Raw genomic sequence first — 15,392 nt, forward strand, 5'->3', positions numbered from 1 at the left:
AGAGAGTCGTTCGGGGTGTTGGATCGATACTATCTATCCTATATGACCATAGTCGGCTCGGATAGTTCGCGTAGTCGCCATCAGTAAACGTTGACGTGACTGTCGTCGGATCGTGGGCGGCATGCGACGCAGTGTTGCGGAAGCGAGTCGTTGGACAACGATTAGCTGCGGATATTAGTCGTCTCTCATGATACACTATCTGCCCGACGATCACCATGCTCATCTCTCTCCCATGGTCTCTGACCCGCAGCCTCCAGACGATCGAGTCCAGTTGCCAGCGACGAAACAAGAAGAGTTTTACGAGATGCTTCAAGCTGCTGGCAGCCTGGGAATGCACTGGAGCGAGAGCGTCGTGTACTTTTAGCCCGCTACGACTACGGACTGCAATGCCCCAATACTTGGCTCTACCCGAATCCATGGCAATCATCATGACGCATGGGTCGTTGCCGGGCTTGTCGCAAGCTCGCAGAGCCACTCGGCCCTTCCTGCCAGCTGGGCAAAGGCGCGCCAAATCTCGAAATTTGAATTTTGGGCCGCAGCCAGTGTCCGGATAGCGTCCGGTTGGGCCGATCGAAGAATTCAAATTTACGTATTCCGCAACTCGCGACCGATGGCCGACCCGACCGAGACGCCGGCGATCGAGGACGTGCTAGGGCCCGCGGTCTGGGCAGCGTGCAAAGCCGACCAGCGCCATGTGCTCGAGGGCTGGCTGCGCAAGAACGCCGTCTCGGACGTGCACACGACGGCGACCAAGCTCGAGCCGTCGGCGGCGCTCGCCAAGGCGCTCGAGCTCGACGCGCGTTACGTCCGCGCGCTAACGCCGCAGCAGCTCGTGTTTGCGTACCTCAACTACCTCCGCAGCATCTTCAAGATGCCCGAGACGACGCCTGCCGAGCCAACGCCGGCGCCGGCGAACGTGCCACATGCCAAGAAGCGCATCGCGCTGCAGCAAAAAGAGACACCGGTCTGGTCCAACAACGACTTTCCACCGCTTGGGACTGCTACCGTGCACATCATGGCGTCCAAGCCCAAGGTGCAAAAGGACAAGCGGCGCATTCGTTCGACGCTCGTGTCGACGCCGTCGCTTGTCTCGACACCCTCGTCGTCGTCGTCGTCGATCTTTACGTCGGCGCCCGTTGAGAAGGCGCGCCTCCCGTCGCAAATGAACACCGATCTCTTGTCCAAATTCGAGACGCGTCTGACCAGCGTCACGCACGACACGCCCAAGCAAGCGCCAAACCTGGAGATCCAAGACCCGCTGCCGCACGACCACTCTGCTGCATCCACCTCCAACAACACCGCCACCAACACCTCCAACAACAACGCCGAGGAGGTGCCCGAGACGGTCGACGAACCCGCCGAGGAGCTTGAGCCAATGGTCGCGCCGACGCCGATGGCGCTCTTCTACAGCTTCCTCTTCCAAGCACAGCTCGTACCGCAGTCAGCCCACGAAGTCCAATGGCTCTTTACGCTGCTGAGCCACGAAGCCTCGTCGGACGCCAAGGAGTTTGCGCTCGCCGTGCTCTACACGATCCCCGAGACGCTCGAGCTCTTTGGGCCCGAGATTCTCAAGCTCGCTGTCGACACGTTTGCGTCGCTGCACGTGGCACGGTCGCTCCAAATCCGGTTCCTTCGATACCTCGAGGCGTACGAAGAGGCGCGGTCGGTTGAGAGCCAAGCGGTGGGCACGACCTTGCCGATCGAGGTCGTCGGCCACTCGGCGAGAGACTTTGCCGTCCCGTTTTGCGAAGACACGGACTCGCGCTTGCACTTTCGGTCGCCGGCCGAAGCCGTGCTCTTTAGCAACCGGGAGAAGGCGCGCGATGCGTTCCTATCGCTTCTGCGGCAATGGCAGAGCCAGCGGCAGTCACTCGAAGCTTGCCCCGTAACGTCGCTGCACAACGAGATGGCGTCGGTGCTCGACGACGTGAGCGCCGACAACCTCTGGTGGTTTGCGCAGTTCTTTGTGCAAGAGCTGTGTCAAGTCGGCATCAACCCCATCGGCGAGCACGACAGTGACCTCGTGGAGAAGATCATGCACGATGACAAGCTCAAGAACCCGGATCGGCTGCGCAAGCTGCACCAGCGCTTCACGTCCCAGCAAGCACCGCCGCCCAAGACGAAGCTCGGCCCGTCGGCCCACAGCACCAAGTTTGCAACAGCGCCCAACAAGGTGCATGTGTCGTCGGCCGTAGCGTCGACGACGACTGTCACCGCCTCAAGCGACATGGCCGAGCTCTTCCCTGAGAACCAGCTCTTCTTTGCGCAGTTTCTCGAAACCACCAACCACGCCGTCTTCACAAAGCTTGTCGCGACCGTCCTCGAAGCCCAGCTCTTTGAACTCGCGGGGCCGTGGGCAACGGCCACGGCGTCGTCGATCCGCAAGACGTTCACGCTGCAGACGCTCCAAGCCCGCCTTCTCGCGCGGTTCCTCGCGTACCTGCATGTCGCACCGTACGCCACGAGCCTCGGGTCGCCCACCAACGCCGCGATCGAGCGCGCCCGGAAGCAAGCAATCGCGATGCGCAACCGCGTCCGCGCACCGCTTGACGTGCTTGCAGCGCTGCGCCAATGTGTGGCCGAGCACACGCTCATGGCGTCGCTGCCATGGATGCTCGAGTACCTCCGGCTCGTGATTCTGCGCGACCCAATTGCGTGCGCCACGAGGTATGTGCAGTCGACGGTCGCCCATCTCCGGTCGGTCTTCTTCTCGCCGCGTCTCGAAGGCTGTCGGTCGGAGAACGGGCTCCTGCTTCGGCTGCAGCTCGAGGCATTTTTGCAGGCCACGACCGCGCGCCCGAGTCTGCAGCCCTCGGTATTGGACAGCCTGGCGCTCGACGAGACGTTTACCGCAGCGCTGGACGCCCCTGTCGCCGGTCTCGACGCTGTCCCGTACCTAGCGAGCGCGATGTTTGTGGCCCACTGCATCCCCGATGTCCCGTCCCTCCGCGCGTTTCTCCTTCACCTCCAAGCAACTCTGAACCAGGGCCCGGCCAAGCCAACGACGACGCGCCGCCTCAAGGTCCGCCCGCTCACGCTCTCGCTGCTCAAGACGGTCGAGGACGACGACGACCAGGACCACGACGCGACGCCGCCGTCGTCTCTTGCAGACGACCCGCTCACAAGGGCGTTTTACAAGCAGTACCCGTCGCTCCAGTCCACGGTCGAGTTTGTGGTCGACACGACCATGCGCAACGTGTGCCAGCTCGTGGGCCCGAGCGTCGTGCTGCCGTCGGCCAACGCCTTTATGGACACGATCGCGCTGCGCTTGACGGCCAACGAGAGCACCGCTGAGAAGATCACGGCGGTTGTCCGGCGCTATGTCGGCCAAGCCAAGGTCGATGCGTGCGACAAGGCGATCGCGGCCGCCGAGCCGTACTGCCAACAACACATCCCGCGCGTGCTCGAGTCGCTCCTCTCGCCGACGATGGATCCTCGTGTGAAAGCGATGGCCGTCTCGCTGGCGACGCAAAAGGCCCTTGGCAGCGTCCGGTCCGTCGTCGCGGCGTCCATGGGCATCGAGTTCAGCAAGCAAGTCGTCCAGCGCGTGCGCAAGATGGCCAAGCCGGCGCCCGCAGCGCCAGACACCGCGCCATCGCTCCTCGACGCTCTGCACGCGGCGGCTAAAGACGCGGCTAGTAGTGCGCCTTGCCTCGACCACTTTACGCGGCTCCTCGAGCTTGTGCGGGCCACGGAGACAACGAGCAGCGTATGGTGCTGCGTGGCGTCCGTCCTGCACGACGAGCGTGTGTGGCAGCTCGAGGCGTCGGCAGCCCAGACAGCTCTACTGCGGCACGCGTTGAGCAACCATGCGTGGCAGCCCCGGGCCATGGCGCTCCTCGACCCGCTCGTGCACATGTGGCTGCGGTCCGAGCACGCGGGGCGCCAGCACCTCGAGACGCTCTGCGATGCCTTCCCCGAGCTGCAACCGCGCGTTTGCGCGATTGTCGGTGCGGCCACCGCTCCCATCCAAGAACCCGCCAGCGCGATTTTGTCTTGGCGAGGCGCCGCGCCCCGGGCCGTGCCGTGCTAGCGCCGCCCGCTATTTAGTGCATCTCTATTTTATTCGACTAATCACCATGTATTCTACTGACTTGACCAGAGAGAGATGACGGACTAGGGTATCCTCGCAGATGAGACTGGTTGAGGATCAGGGTCCAGTTGTCCGCAGACGAGACTGGTCGAGGATCAGGGTCCAGATGGAGTGTGGGAGGCTTGTGAATTTGGTGCCCCGGGGTCCGGGGTTTGCATTTTGATTCTCATATGTGAATTTGGTGCCCCGGGGTCCGGGTTTGCATTTTCATTTTCATTTTTTTCAATTTTTTTGCAGACAGGCGATTGCACTTGGCGAGATGCTTGAGCTGCCGGTGCCCAACAAGTTCTTCCCGCCCGTGCACCTCGACGATGCGGACGAGCTGCACCTGCGGCGCCTCGCCAAGGACAAGCTCCGGCTCATGACGGACCTTCTCCACGGCCAGCAGACGCAAACGCTCAGCTGGACGCCATGCGAGGTACTGCTGTCAGTTTGCTCATCCGCCGCCGACAGGTTCGTGTAGGGCCAAACCGCCGACGGCTGCCACGTCCTCAAGGCGCATTTTGTGGACCTCGAGGCCAACTCGCAGCGCGCGCACGCGTGTGTCCTCTACCGCGCGTCGGTCGTGCTCACAGCGAGCGTGCCCGAGGTCATGTCGGTGCTCGCCGTCCCCAAGACGGACGACTATCGGCGCATGATGAAGAGCGTGTATGGCCACGATTTTCTCGACGGCTACGTGCTCCACACGCTGCCGCGCAAGAAGCTCCATCGCCCGACCTACTTTTACACGAGCTTGAAATGGTGTGCGCTGGCCGCGCGCAACGCGGTGGGCGGCCGCGGCAGCGACTTTTGCTTCCTCGAGTACGCAGGGATTCGCAAAGAGAGTGCGACGTCGCTCCTCGGCTTTTGCATCCAGCAGTCGGTCGCCATGGACGGCGAAGTCCCCGACTTTGGCTCGTATGGGCTCACGCGTGATGCGTTCCTTCGGACCGGTATCCTCGTCACGCCGACGGACCGCGACGGGCACGTCCGCGTCACGTCGTTTTGCCAAGTGCAAAGCGCAACTCTCGCCGGTGCGAGCGGCAGTGCCGACTACGAAGACGTCATGCGCCGGCGGGTATGCTGTGCCACGACCGGTGCCGTAAAATTCATACAAATGACTACTAGGTCGCAGCGATTCGAGGTCTCCAGAGCTACTTGGAGCGGGGTCGGCTCGGGAAGCTGCCGTTCGTCGAGCGCTGGCGCTGGGTGCGCGACGAAGATCGCAAGACGTGCAGCGTCTGCGTGCGCAACTTTACGTTTCGGCGCCGGCACCACTGCCGCCAGTGCGGCGAAGGTACCTTTGGTGTGACATAGGACCATGGACGATAAGGCTGTAGTGGTTTGCTCGGGCTGTGCGCCGTACCGGGAAGTCGAGACGCCGACCGCCGGACCCAACCGCGTCCGCATTTGCAACGTTTGCTTCGCCCGCGCCCACGGCATCGTGCACCGACCGCTCTCCGACTCGGTGCTCGAGTCGTCTGTCTACACGGACGACGGCGCGTCGTTCTCGCTGCCGCCCGTGACACCACAGCGGCTGGCATACCGGCGGTCGTCAACTTCAACGGTGCGGTCGCCCGTCACGCGACGGACGCGGTCGCAGCGCTCTGCGTCCATGGGTGACCTCGACGACGACGACGACGACGATGACGATCCAGCAGTGCCCGTGCGCCGCCTCGCCCACCCGCGTCCGCTGCGCGATACGTTCGAGGTAGACTGCTGCCTTCCACTTCAACCGACGATCTCATGCTTTTAGCGCGCCGAGCCACCGTCGCTCGAACACGCCATGGCCGAGATTACGCAGCGCATCAAGGCGACGCAGCTCGCAATCCTATCGAGCGTCTCGAGCCGCGAGCGCGAGATGCAGCGGTGGCCGGCCATGCCGCCGGTACCGTCGCCAGCCTCGTCGTCGTCGTCGTCATCGTCCGAGCCGGCGCCCGAGGCTCCGCCGGTTCGCCCATATGCGTTTCCGCTCTACGACAGCAGCGACGTCGACGACGAAGCGTCGGCTGCCAGCTACAAGACGAACGCGACCGACGACACTGAATGCCCCTTTGCACCTCAAAACTACCACCAGCTCATGCAGCAGCTTCAGTTGTCGACAGTCGACGGGCGCGACGACTTGAGTGACTTCCACCTTGAGCTGAACGTCAACCACGGCCTTGACGACGACGACTTGGCCATCAGCGAGATTGGCACCGAGTTCCTGACGATGGAGCGCCCGACGCCGATCGTCGTCGTTGACCCGCCGCCGCCGAGTACGCCCAAACCACCGTCATCGTCCGGTCGGCATTTGCCGCCACCAATGCCGGCATCGATGAAAGCATCGCTCCTGGCGCGGCAGGCCGCCCTCCGGTCGAGCGAAGCGGCCATGAGCAATGTGAGCAGCTGTCTCTGGAAAGAGCCGACGTCGGCGCCGCTCCCGCCGCCGCCACCGTCGCTACCGCACTCGACCCGACGACTGCAATCGACGCAGAGCCAGTCGACGCCCAAGGCCGTGTGGGCACCGTCTCCGCCGCCCGTGGCCGCCAACGCAATGCGATCGCTCAAGGTTGACGAGAGCAGCGGCGACATCCAAGCGAGCCTTGCGCACCAAGCGTTTGCGCAGCTCGAAGCCGAGTGCCCGAGCACACCCGAGCGCACGGCGATTCTGCAGGCGCTCGTGACGACCTTCTCGTCGCTCTTGTCGCACAAAGAAGAGTCGGACTTTTGCGTTTTGAATCGATCAGACCATGCATTTGCGGCCGTGCTCCAGGCATACCCGTCGACGCTCAAGCTGCTGCAGCTGGCGGGCTACGCCATTTACCCCCAGCGCTGCGTGCTCTCGGACTTTGATGCGGTCTTGCTCACCAACCTCGTGGGAACGCTCAAGCGAATTCTCAGCGACCCCCAGCACCGCCACTCGTACTACTCGAGCCAGTGGTCGTTCTAGTTAGTACCCCACCATTTCTTTAGTCGCTCACGAGAGAGGTCGAGTCGTTAATGGATCGTCTCGATTTGATTGTGGTCTAGTCGACAATCTTGCGATTCGCAATTTTAGCGTTTGAGTGGCAAATGGTGCTCATGACGTGGCACATTCTTCTGCGAGAGTGCATACTATACGTGGCGATGTCGTCATCGTTCTTGCCATAGACAGGGGCACCGACCATCGTACTCCCTCCTTGGTGCCCCATTCCTTTGTTAATTAAGCTCTAGGACATCGGTGGTGCTAGTGTCAACGTCCCACCGCTGCTCCAAGTACCGAGTCGGCCTTGCCGAAGACATTTCGTGATATGGTCATTCGTGTTTTCATTATAAACGTCCTGCTACGTGTCATGCGGAGCGTCCGCTGCGTCTTTGACGTCGACCGAGTTGTTGTCCTCGACGTCGACCGAGTTGTTGTTGCTGCCATCGTCGTCGCCCGGCACCGTCTTGCTGCTAAGATCGTCAGCGCCATTGGGCGTGACGAACCGGTAGTCGAGCACGACCATGGCCATCTTGCGAAAGTGAGTGATGTAGCTCACGGTGCCCGAGACGCGGTACGTGAAGCGCTCAATGTCGAAGTTCTGCGGCACCTTGATGACCACATACTGCGTGCGACCGACGAGGCGTTCGCAGAGGTCGGCGAGCGGCGTCTCACCGAGGTGCAAGTCGACTGTCGACCGCGAGCGGTACTCGGGGCCACCCCACGGCGGGTCGATGAAGACCACGTCTTGGAGAAATTGCTCCGCCACGTCCACGTAACTGGCGCAGTAGCACTGGATGTTGACAAAGGTGAGCACGCCGTGCATGTTGTGCACGAGCATGCGGAAGCGCGTCGGGTCAATCTCGACGGCCTGCACGTAGCGAAAGAACGTGCAGAACGACGCCGTGTTGCCGCCGACGCATGCGGTCGCGTCCGTGATGACGCTGTTGGGCGTCAAGCCCGGGAGCGTCATGATGAAGTGCGAGATGCGCGCGGCCGTCTTCATGTCCGTGACGCTGTACTGGGCCACGTCGTCGAGCTGCAGCTGGCTGCGCACGGCGACCGGGAGACCGCTAAAGAGAAAATCGCGCTTGTCGACAGGATCGGACGACGCCTTGGACGCCTTCTTGTTGGACGGCTTGGCCTTAGCTTCAAGGGCCATTGGCTGCTCGTCGTCCGTGCTGTGGTTGTTGTGATTGTTGTTGTTGCTGGCGCCGAAGCTGCCCATGAGCGACTGCATGAGCATCATCTCGTTGGCGTCGAGGGCGCGTGCGACGGGCGGCGCGTCGTCGGCACTCGCCTTGGCTTTGGGCGGACGCTTCTTGCCCGCCTTCTTGGATGAGGTTGAAGTCGAGCCCGTCGAGGACGCTGTTGATGTCGACGACGTCGGCGACACCTTGAGCGCCGCCAGGTCGGTTGCGAGGCCGGCGTCGGCTTGGTTGGTGCGCTCGGCGGCGGGCTTGCGGCGCGGTCGGCCTGCCCGGGGCTTGCGCTCGTGTGTCATGGGCGTGGTTTCGCAAGCTATTTTCAGAGGGTCGGTGGCTGTGACGACAGCGGCCATGCTGCGTGGTGGTGTGCTATTTGCAGGTAGAGTTGGGTTGTTCCGACGCCGGCGGCCGTCGCTCGAGGACGAGGACGAGCGAGGACGTGGCTGGCAGCGGCCAAGTTGGGGACTTGCGCCGATTGGCCCGGGCCGGCCTCAAAAGAACGTGTCCTTCAAGCCAGGTAGAATGCGTGTCCTATGCCATCATTCCAAAACAATAGCGGTTTGAAAGAGGTTAAACGTGGTTTTTATTTTGATACTGCGCAATGTCCTTTAACAAGAGGTCAAAAGCCAGGGAAACCTACATTTCGGCGGTCGGGCCACCTCAACACGCCAGTTCGGTCGCGAGCGAAGATCGCAACACCGCGCGACAAGACAAGTCGTCTCGGACTGGCCACTGCACACATCGTCTGTCGAAATAATATCGAGGTCCACGGACCTAGGTCCCTGCTACCTGGGCTGACGCTGCAAGCGACAAGCGCACAAGGGACACCGTTGATGGTTGCCTTGGCTACTACTGTAGGCAAGTGTGTTTACTTTGCTCCAAGCCCAGTTGTCCCGGGATTCGGCGCATCGGGTGGCTAAATAAGAGCTAGCCAGACGCTCATACCAGACGCCTCTACTGGCGATCTCTGGTTAGCACTTCGCCGTGTCCTGGGCGCTTCCAAGGGGCAATAAGACGGTCTTATTGTCACTTGGTGCTGGCCGTGTAAATCGACTGGTGCCAATGGTCAGAGATGGCGTGCTTGGTGGGCGCGTTGCCGTCATAAGGAGGCGCCGCGGCCAGGACCCTCGGAGGTCCTTCCTTGTGACGCGGCGCAAGATGGTCCTGCTGCCATCTGGCGCAGCGGTTTCCGTGATCCGGTCGCATCGACTTTTGTATCCGGAGACCATGGTGGTCGTGCACGCCAAGGCGACGGGCAACGTGCAGCAGGTCATGTTCCGCCAGACGATCATCCGCGCCATGACCAAGCGGGGCATCACGGGCGGCGCGACGAACCTCAAGACGCCGGCGCGCGACACGGTCGAGATGACCCTGGACGGCGACGCCGCCACCATCCAAACCTTTCTGGACGCTTTGAGAACCACGCAGCCGCTCAATAGCTGGGGCGCCCGCGTCGACGCGCTGGTCGTGCTACCGACAGGCCGCGCTGTGCAGGAGCACCAGGTACTTGCATGGGTGGGCGCTGTATGGTGTATGAATTTGACGTTAGGTCACGACCACCAACGTCGACGAGCGCAACTGGAACCCGAACGTTGAATTTTACATTTGAATTCGTATTTTGCACGCTGCTTCCATCAATACAATATGACAATGTTGTGCATTCTCTATTGCATTTTCACACAAATAATGCTGTACGCAGTGTCGATCGTGGCGGGCTGAGGGTGTATGCTCCAACGTGGGTCTGTCTCTTGGCCAGTACTCATCTAAAACGGTGGCGTCCACGGTGCGACAGCAGCAGGTTCGCAGTCATTTAACACTGAGAAGACACCACGGTGTGGCCCCTAGAGCCTCGATTCGCGTGTCTTGAACGAGGCTATCGGCTCGCTGGATACCCAGGTCCGCGTAGTTCAACCCGCATTCACATGGGATCTTTCTAGCTCGATAGTCGAACTTCTCGTGGTCAACGTCCAAGGTCGCCAAGAACCGAGGTAGACTGAAACCAAGAGGTAGTAGCCCTCTTGACTCTCGGGGTTGTCGGCTTCTTGGGGGTTAGTCGTTGTTCTCGTGCTCGAGTTCGAGGTCGCGGCCGCTGGCGCGCGATTTGACCGCATCAAGCTCGACTTTTGCGGTCAAATCACGGTGCGACCCTAATCCGAGCAGCTCCTTTCGCACGTCACCATTTACCAGGGTCGGGCGCACGCCACCGCGGCTTCAAACCCCGAGGACCTTCTTCTCGCCGACAACGAAGAGAGCTCGACGTGCGATGCCACCGACTTTGGTTTCTCGGTGATTTTTAGGGGAAGATCATTTGGTTCGCTCCAATTCTCGGTAAACAATCTCATTTTACTACTAGACATAACAGCACGGGCACGTCTGTGTTCTTCTTTGCCGACAGTGCGATCCGCAGCGCAGTGGTGCCTCTAGTCTGATTGAAGAACGGTACCATGCGACCGACTATCTGTGCGTGACTAAAATACCCGTATTGAGCTAGAACCAGTTGAATGACACAAGCCACAAGCGAGGAACAAACTGCTCCGTGTACTGTCCAACGTTGTGCTATTACATGTCGGAGTGCGTCATGATCCAAGCATTCGCCATTCGCATATCGAAAGGAGCTCCTGTCCGACAAAGCGCTCTCAAAATGGTACTCGGCAGCTCATGCGTCCAAATAGGTCCCTCAACGAGCAAGCAGTCGGTTCACGGTGAGCTCTCGTCGTCGATTTTAATGGTGTGCACGTGCAGTAGGTGACTGTGCAACGAGAGCGACGGCATCCAACCGCTCCCTAGACAAGTGGATGACGTGGGCAGCGTAGGCCAAAATCCATACAAGACCTCCTGGAGCGACCTCTTGTAATATGTTGCTATAGTTGGAAGAAGTTGCAAGTCAACAAGCACAGCGCCGCCGGCAAGCCAACCTGAGCTGACGCAAGCGATCCTGTATCCCATGCAAAGGTATGTACCTCGTTCACCACCAAAGGAAACGTCTGTGCTCGTCTTTTGCTAGCCAAGCCGCTCCGCAGCGTCGCCCAAGAACCCGACCAGGTCGTCGACGAAACACTTGATCTTGCTAGTGGTCAGCAGTGCACCCCCGTGGGTTAGGCCATTGAAATCCAACTGTAGAGATCCTCGCGATTGCTGGGGCGAGGGGTTGGGTACGATGCTGTGCAGAACGTATGAGAAACGACGTCACTCCTTCCAGTAGCGCCAGCGATGGCGCCTACGTGCAGCGACGGTTCGATCTTGGTGACGTGATCCGTGCCTTCGTGGTTAGGGTACGACGCTTCGAACCGGAGACGACGAGAACCAGCGCGTCACGCATATCATGTTGATTAGGCGCTTGCTTTGGTCGATGCATCGTCCGTAGCAGCCGCCAGAGCCTTCTTGTGCGCGATGCAGTAGCGTTCGGGCACGTCGGTTTGGACAGTGGTCGCGGCCAGGAGCTTTTTGCAGCCAACAACCGAGCACACGCTGCGTCGCCGGTGCAAGTCGCAGAGACCGCCGCCGCGGTCGGTGCGCGTACAGTCTGCCGCGCTGCAGAGGCGTCCACCGTCGTGCTTGGCGCATTTGCCGTGTCGCTGAACTCCGTTCGGGCAGCCGGCGACCGCGCAAATGCGAATGCCGCCGTGGGCGCGGCAGTAGCCGCCACTTTGCGCGCTCTTGTCGCACTCGTCCGCCTTGCAGCGCGTGCCGCCGCCATGCGCTTTGCAGAGGCCGCGCGATTGCACCGGGCGGACGCAGTCGTCTGCCTTGCAGCGCTTGCCACCGCCGTGGGCGATGCAGTACCGACCGCCTTGCGGATTCTTCGGGCAGTAGGCAACGCTGCAGCGCCGAGTGCCGCCATGCGCCTTGCAAAAGCCTCGGTACGTGATGGCGGTGCTGCACTGCGCGGCGAGGCACTGGCCGTGGATCTCCTTGGGCGGCGATAACTTACTGCGAGCGCGGGATGCCTTGGTGGCGGCGGGCGGACCCGCAAACGACGGTGGCGGCGGCGCCAAGTCGAGCAGAGCCGACCAGACCGCTTCGTCATGGTCGCTGGGTGGCGGCCATTGCAGCGCCAGCTGCAGTCGGGGTTGCGGCCGCGCAGCATCGTTCCTATATGGTGGTGTATCGCTCAGAAAGCACGCACGACTACGGACTCCGCACCCGTCGTCCTTGGCGACTACCGATGAGCCGGACGTCTCGTCATAGGCCTCGGCCTTGGGCGACCGGCTGCTCTCGCGGTTAGCCATCCTTAGGTCGCTCCAAGAAGGCAAAAATCGGCAGTCAGTCGCGAGATATAATGCTGTGTAACGCGGACGCCTCATCCACGCAATTGTCATCTGTTTCTCCAACAGTGGCCACGACGGCAGCAGCAATCACGACAGGAATCGACCGGCGAGTCGAGAGCATGCAAGAGCTCGAGCCAAGGTCCCTCGTCTCGTCAAAACAGAGAGAGGACGTGCCGATAGGTCGGGCGACGTGCCACTTTGGTCCGCGACGGCATCGGAAGAACGATGATGCTACATATTGCGTTTTTCAAAAATATTGCTTTCGTCGAATGCACTGGCATCAAACACACGAGCCCGTGCAAGGGTTTAGAGGTCGTTGAAGGCAGTGCCAAGCTAGGGATGGCAAAGAGAGGGTCTACAGACCTCGTTGGGATGCACACGGCCACAGAGGAGCCGATACAACAGTGCACCCATAAAGATGCGGCCGATGACAACCCTTCAAGTCGCCGTCGCCAAAACCCCGTGCGTAGCTTTTCGGAGGCGATGATTGGTATAAGCCGAAAAACGATCAATTCGGTGGATCGGACGTCCGCGTTTGTATGGCGGTGCGTGTGTGCAGCGGAGTACGGCTGTCGCATGTGACCCTCGGATGTCGGGGAAAGCTGTCTCTTGGCCAGTACTGACCTGATCTGTTGCATTAAAAGTACGGTCGGCCCGCGCAAAAGGTTCAAGGCGGTGGGCACTTTGCCGGGTGCGGCTGCAAGCGTGTGTCGTATCCAAGGTAGCTCCTCGGCTACGAAGCGACGAGGGATCACACTATAGAGGGCAAGACGATGCGCGCGGGTGTCCACGCACCAGTCACAAGCTCGTAGTGCTCGCATAGGCAACTCTCTTTAAATGCAATATGGCGGTCGTAGGTCTTGCGCGAGGTTTTCCGGGTCGGTGAGAAGGCGGGGCGAGTTCGCACCTACAACCCTAAACCCGGTTGGTGCGATTTGAGACCACATGGCTCGAGGATGCTGCGTACACTGCGTGACCATTCAGAGTCCCTGTCCATTTCACGGTAGGAGCGCTTGACTGTGGCTCGCTCAAACGAGCTTACCTCATACTGCATCATCTCTACTCTAGCCATTGAATTTTGAGTTCAACCGTGCAGATCCGTGCTGGGCGTCAGCCGACAACATCCAACTTGTGCGGACCCAGTGTTTGGCTACTGTTGCGCCGCAGACGTACGTGGCAACATACACAAATTCAAATGCCTCGCTGGCCTTGACGTCTCGGTCGGTGAATGCAGACGTTCTGGTGCACGCATGGTCGCCCTCCACATCGCCGTGCGCACCAGGGCATTCGAACACTTCCGTCAAGAATGACCTTTATTGTTTTGTGATACACAAGAGCGAGGATTGCTTTGGCTATCGTTCTAGGGCATACGTCCGGTGTCCATGACATGGTGCTTGAGCTTGAGCGACGCGACATGCTTCTTCAGCCGTTCTACGACCTGCACGGAGTACACGTCTACGCGACCAATGCTCCCGCACTCATCGGCATCGTCGGTTTATGTACACACCCTACTACGACTTTGACTGCGCCCTTGTAGGCGCAGATTCTCGCGCCACTTCGTCAAAGTGCGGGCATTTGATGCAGACACCGACGAATCGTCACACGAAGTTGATTGAGCTCTCGGCCAAGCTAAGAACTTATCCATTTTAGTCAATACACACTTCCGGTGCCACCGCGCACTGTACACCAATCGACTGCAAGTGCCGAATGAAGCAGTCGAACCAGTACCGTGCGCCAGTTACACTGTCGCCGCACGTAGGTCCATGTAGAATCCAAGTTCCGACATCGTACACCACTTTCTTGGCGATTCTGACGAGATTAGACGAGCATTTGTGCAGCCACCTGTAGGGTGCGAGGTCGTGGCACATGAACCAAGACAACACCCTACTAGTACAACTCTCGCAGTCGACGATCTCTGACTGGATGCCTTCGTCAGCAGACAAGGTTTGTCCACCGCACAACTTCGCTGCGTCCTGGGGTAGCACCAATGACTGTTCTACCGCGGTCGCAATACGACCCGTCCATCTCCCGCCACGCCGCTCAGGACGCGTGGGTTGTTTGCACCGGACGATGGACCAAATGCAACTTGCGGAAATGACAGCCTCCAGGTGTGTCTTTTGATTTTCTATGTATCAACAGCTCTATGACAGGGGCCGCTTGCTCTGGCCGAATAGAGCCCACTGGGCACGATGCACCATGCAACCGCACAGAGCATGAGCGCAGCGCTGTATCTCTACCTGCTGGTCATATACCGTGCAAGTCGGATAGGCGCAGCAAGCCGTGCCACCACTCGCACTGGAGCCAAACGCAATGCGTTGTTCGGTCGCCCGTGCCGCCACGGGGCTGTCTCCACCCTTCTACTAGTACCTCCTTACCGAGGCTTGGCGATTGTAGGCGATTGTCCAGATCACTTTTTCCGTGCGTCTAGAGCCAAATACCTGACAAAGCTGCATTCGAACGACGAGCGGCAATCGTTGTCACTGGACTCAACAAAGGACGACGCAAGACGCCCACGAACCCTTTGCTGGTCGCGGCATGCCACGCAGCCGCCATCGCATATGTAAGCATCTGTCTCCGGGCAGTTCGCCATTCTTGGCGCTATGATTGAAGGGAATGTCAAACATTCGCAAGTGCCGCCGTCACTGCACTCTTGCAAGGATATCAAATTTGTGCTGGGCTCAATTCCGCGGCCAAGTTGAAGCTCCACCGCCGTTCAAGCGCGCGGTTGCAAAAAGTATCTTTCCGAGCTCGCCAATGGAATCATTGTCTTGGTGTAGACGCGGATTTGATTGGGTCCTTTTTGGCGAATGATCCGCCATAGGACAAAAACAAGTGGCCGTACGACAAGATACGAAAGCAATACTTCAAGTTCTGCAGTGTGTGTGGAATCATTAGAATAG

At 60.0% G+C, this 15,392-nt stretch overlaps 5 protein-coding genes across 5 annotated transcripts; 3 read left to right on the forward strand and 2 right to left on the reverse strand.

Annotated features, from left to right (window-relative positions):
* Positions 1–74: 74 nt before the first annotated feature.
* Positions 75–4,103, forward strand: SDRG_05861 (hypothetical protein). Its single transcript, XM_008611603.1, has one exon. The coding sequence runs from the start codon at positions 611–613 to the stop codon at positions 4,031–4,033; it is 3,423 nt and encodes a 1,140-aa protein (XP_008609825.1). The 5' UTR covers positions 75–610; the 3' UTR covers positions 4,034–4,103.
* Positions 4,104–4,333: 230 nt separating this feature from the next.
* On the forward strand, positions 4,334–7,081 carry SDRG_05862 (hypothetical protein). Its single transcript, XM_008611604.1, has 5 exons — positions 4,334–4,511; positions 4,557–5,150; positions 5,201–5,369; positions 5,413–5,783; positions 5,829–7,081. Exons 1-5 carry the CDS (start codon positions 4,353–4,355, stop codon positions 7,002–7,004), a joined length of 2,469 nt encoding a protein of 822 aa, XP_008609826.1. The 5' UTR covers positions 4,334–4,352; the 3' UTR covers positions 7,005–7,081.
* Positions 7,082–7,335: 254 nt separating this feature from the next.
* SDRG_05863 (hypothetical protein) lies at positions 7,336–8,725 on the reverse strand. Its single transcript, XM_008611605.1, has one exon. It carries the CDS (start codon positions 8,575–8,577, stop codon positions 7,378–7,380), a length of 1,200 nt encoding a protein of 399 aa, XP_008609827.1. The 5' UTR covers positions 8,578–8,725; the 3' UTR covers positions 7,336–7,377.
* Positions 8,726–9,345: 620 nt separating this feature from the next.
* SDRG_05864 (hypothetical protein) lies at positions 9,346–9,891 on the forward strand. The gene is made up of 2 exons (XM_008611606.1): positions 9,346–9,727; positions 9,774–9,891. The coding sequence occupies exons 1-2, from the start codon at positions 9,383–9,385 to the stop codon at positions 9,831–9,833; spliced, it is 405 nt and encodes a 134-aa protein (XP_008609828.1). The 5' UTR covers positions 9,346–9,382; the 3' UTR covers positions 9,834–9,891.
* A 1,620-nt stretch (positions 9,892–11,511) lies between these two features.
* On the reverse strand, positions 11,512–12,497 carry SDRG_05865 (hypothetical protein). The gene is made up of 2 exons (XM_008611607.1): positions 12,368–12,497; positions 11,512–12,316 (listed from the first exon to the last, which is right to left on the reverse strand). The coding sequence occupies exons 1-2, from the start codon at positions 12,451–12,453 to the stop codon at positions 11,554–11,556; spliced, it is 849 nt and encodes a 282-aa protein (XP_008609829.1). The 5' UTR covers positions 12,454–12,497; the 3' UTR covers positions 11,512–11,553.
* Between the last annotated feature and the right edge of the window lie 2,895 nt (positions 12,498–15,392).

Source organism: Saprolegnia diclina, assembly GCF_000281045.1.
Source record: "Saprolegnia diclina VS20 unplaced genomic scaffold supercont1.16, whole genome shotgun sequence".
Lineage (NCBI taxonomy): Eukaryota > Oomycota > Saprolegniomycetes > Saprolegniales > Saprolegniaceae > Saprolegnia > Saprolegnia diclina.

Bases quoted from the DNA above. Each gene is read 5' to 3' on its own strand.
- SDRG_05861 (XM_008611603.1), top strand. From the start codon at position 611: ATGGCCGACCCGACCGAGACGCCGGCGATCGAGGACGTGCTAGGGCCC.
- SDRG_05862 (XM_008611604.1), top strand. From the start codon at position 4,353: ATGCTTGAGCTGCCGGTGCCCAACAAGTTCTTCCCGCCCGTGCACCTC. The intron at 5,151-5,200 runs GTATGCTGTGCC...AATGACTACTAG, and splicing joins AAGACGTCATGCGCCGGCGG to GTCGCAGCGATTCGAGGTCT. The intron at 5,370-5,412 runs GTACCTTTGGTG...ATAAGGCTGTAG, and splicing joins CTGCCGCCAGTGCGGCGAAG to TGGTTTGCTCGGGCTGTGCG.
- SDRG_05863 (XM_008611605.1), bottom strand. From the start codon at position 8,577: ATGGCCGCTGTCGTCACAGCCACCGACCCTCTGAAAATAGCTTGCGAA.
- SDRG_05864 (XM_008611606.1), top strand. From the start codon at position 9,383: ATGGTCCTGCTGCCATCTGGCGCAGCGGTTTCCGTGATCCGGTCGCAT. The intron at 9,728-9,773 runs GTACTTGCATGG...ATTTGACGTTAG, and splicing joins GCGCTGTGCAGGAGCACCAG to GTCACGACCACCAACGTCGA.
- SDRG_05865 (XM_008611607.1), bottom strand. From the start codon at position 12,453: ATGGCTAACCGCGAGAGCAGCCGGTCGCCCAAGGCCGAGGCCTATGAC. The intron at 12,317-12,367 runs GTGCGGAGTCCG...ACCACCATATAG, and splicing joins GTAGTCGCCAAGGACGACGG to GAACGATGCTGCGCGGCCGC.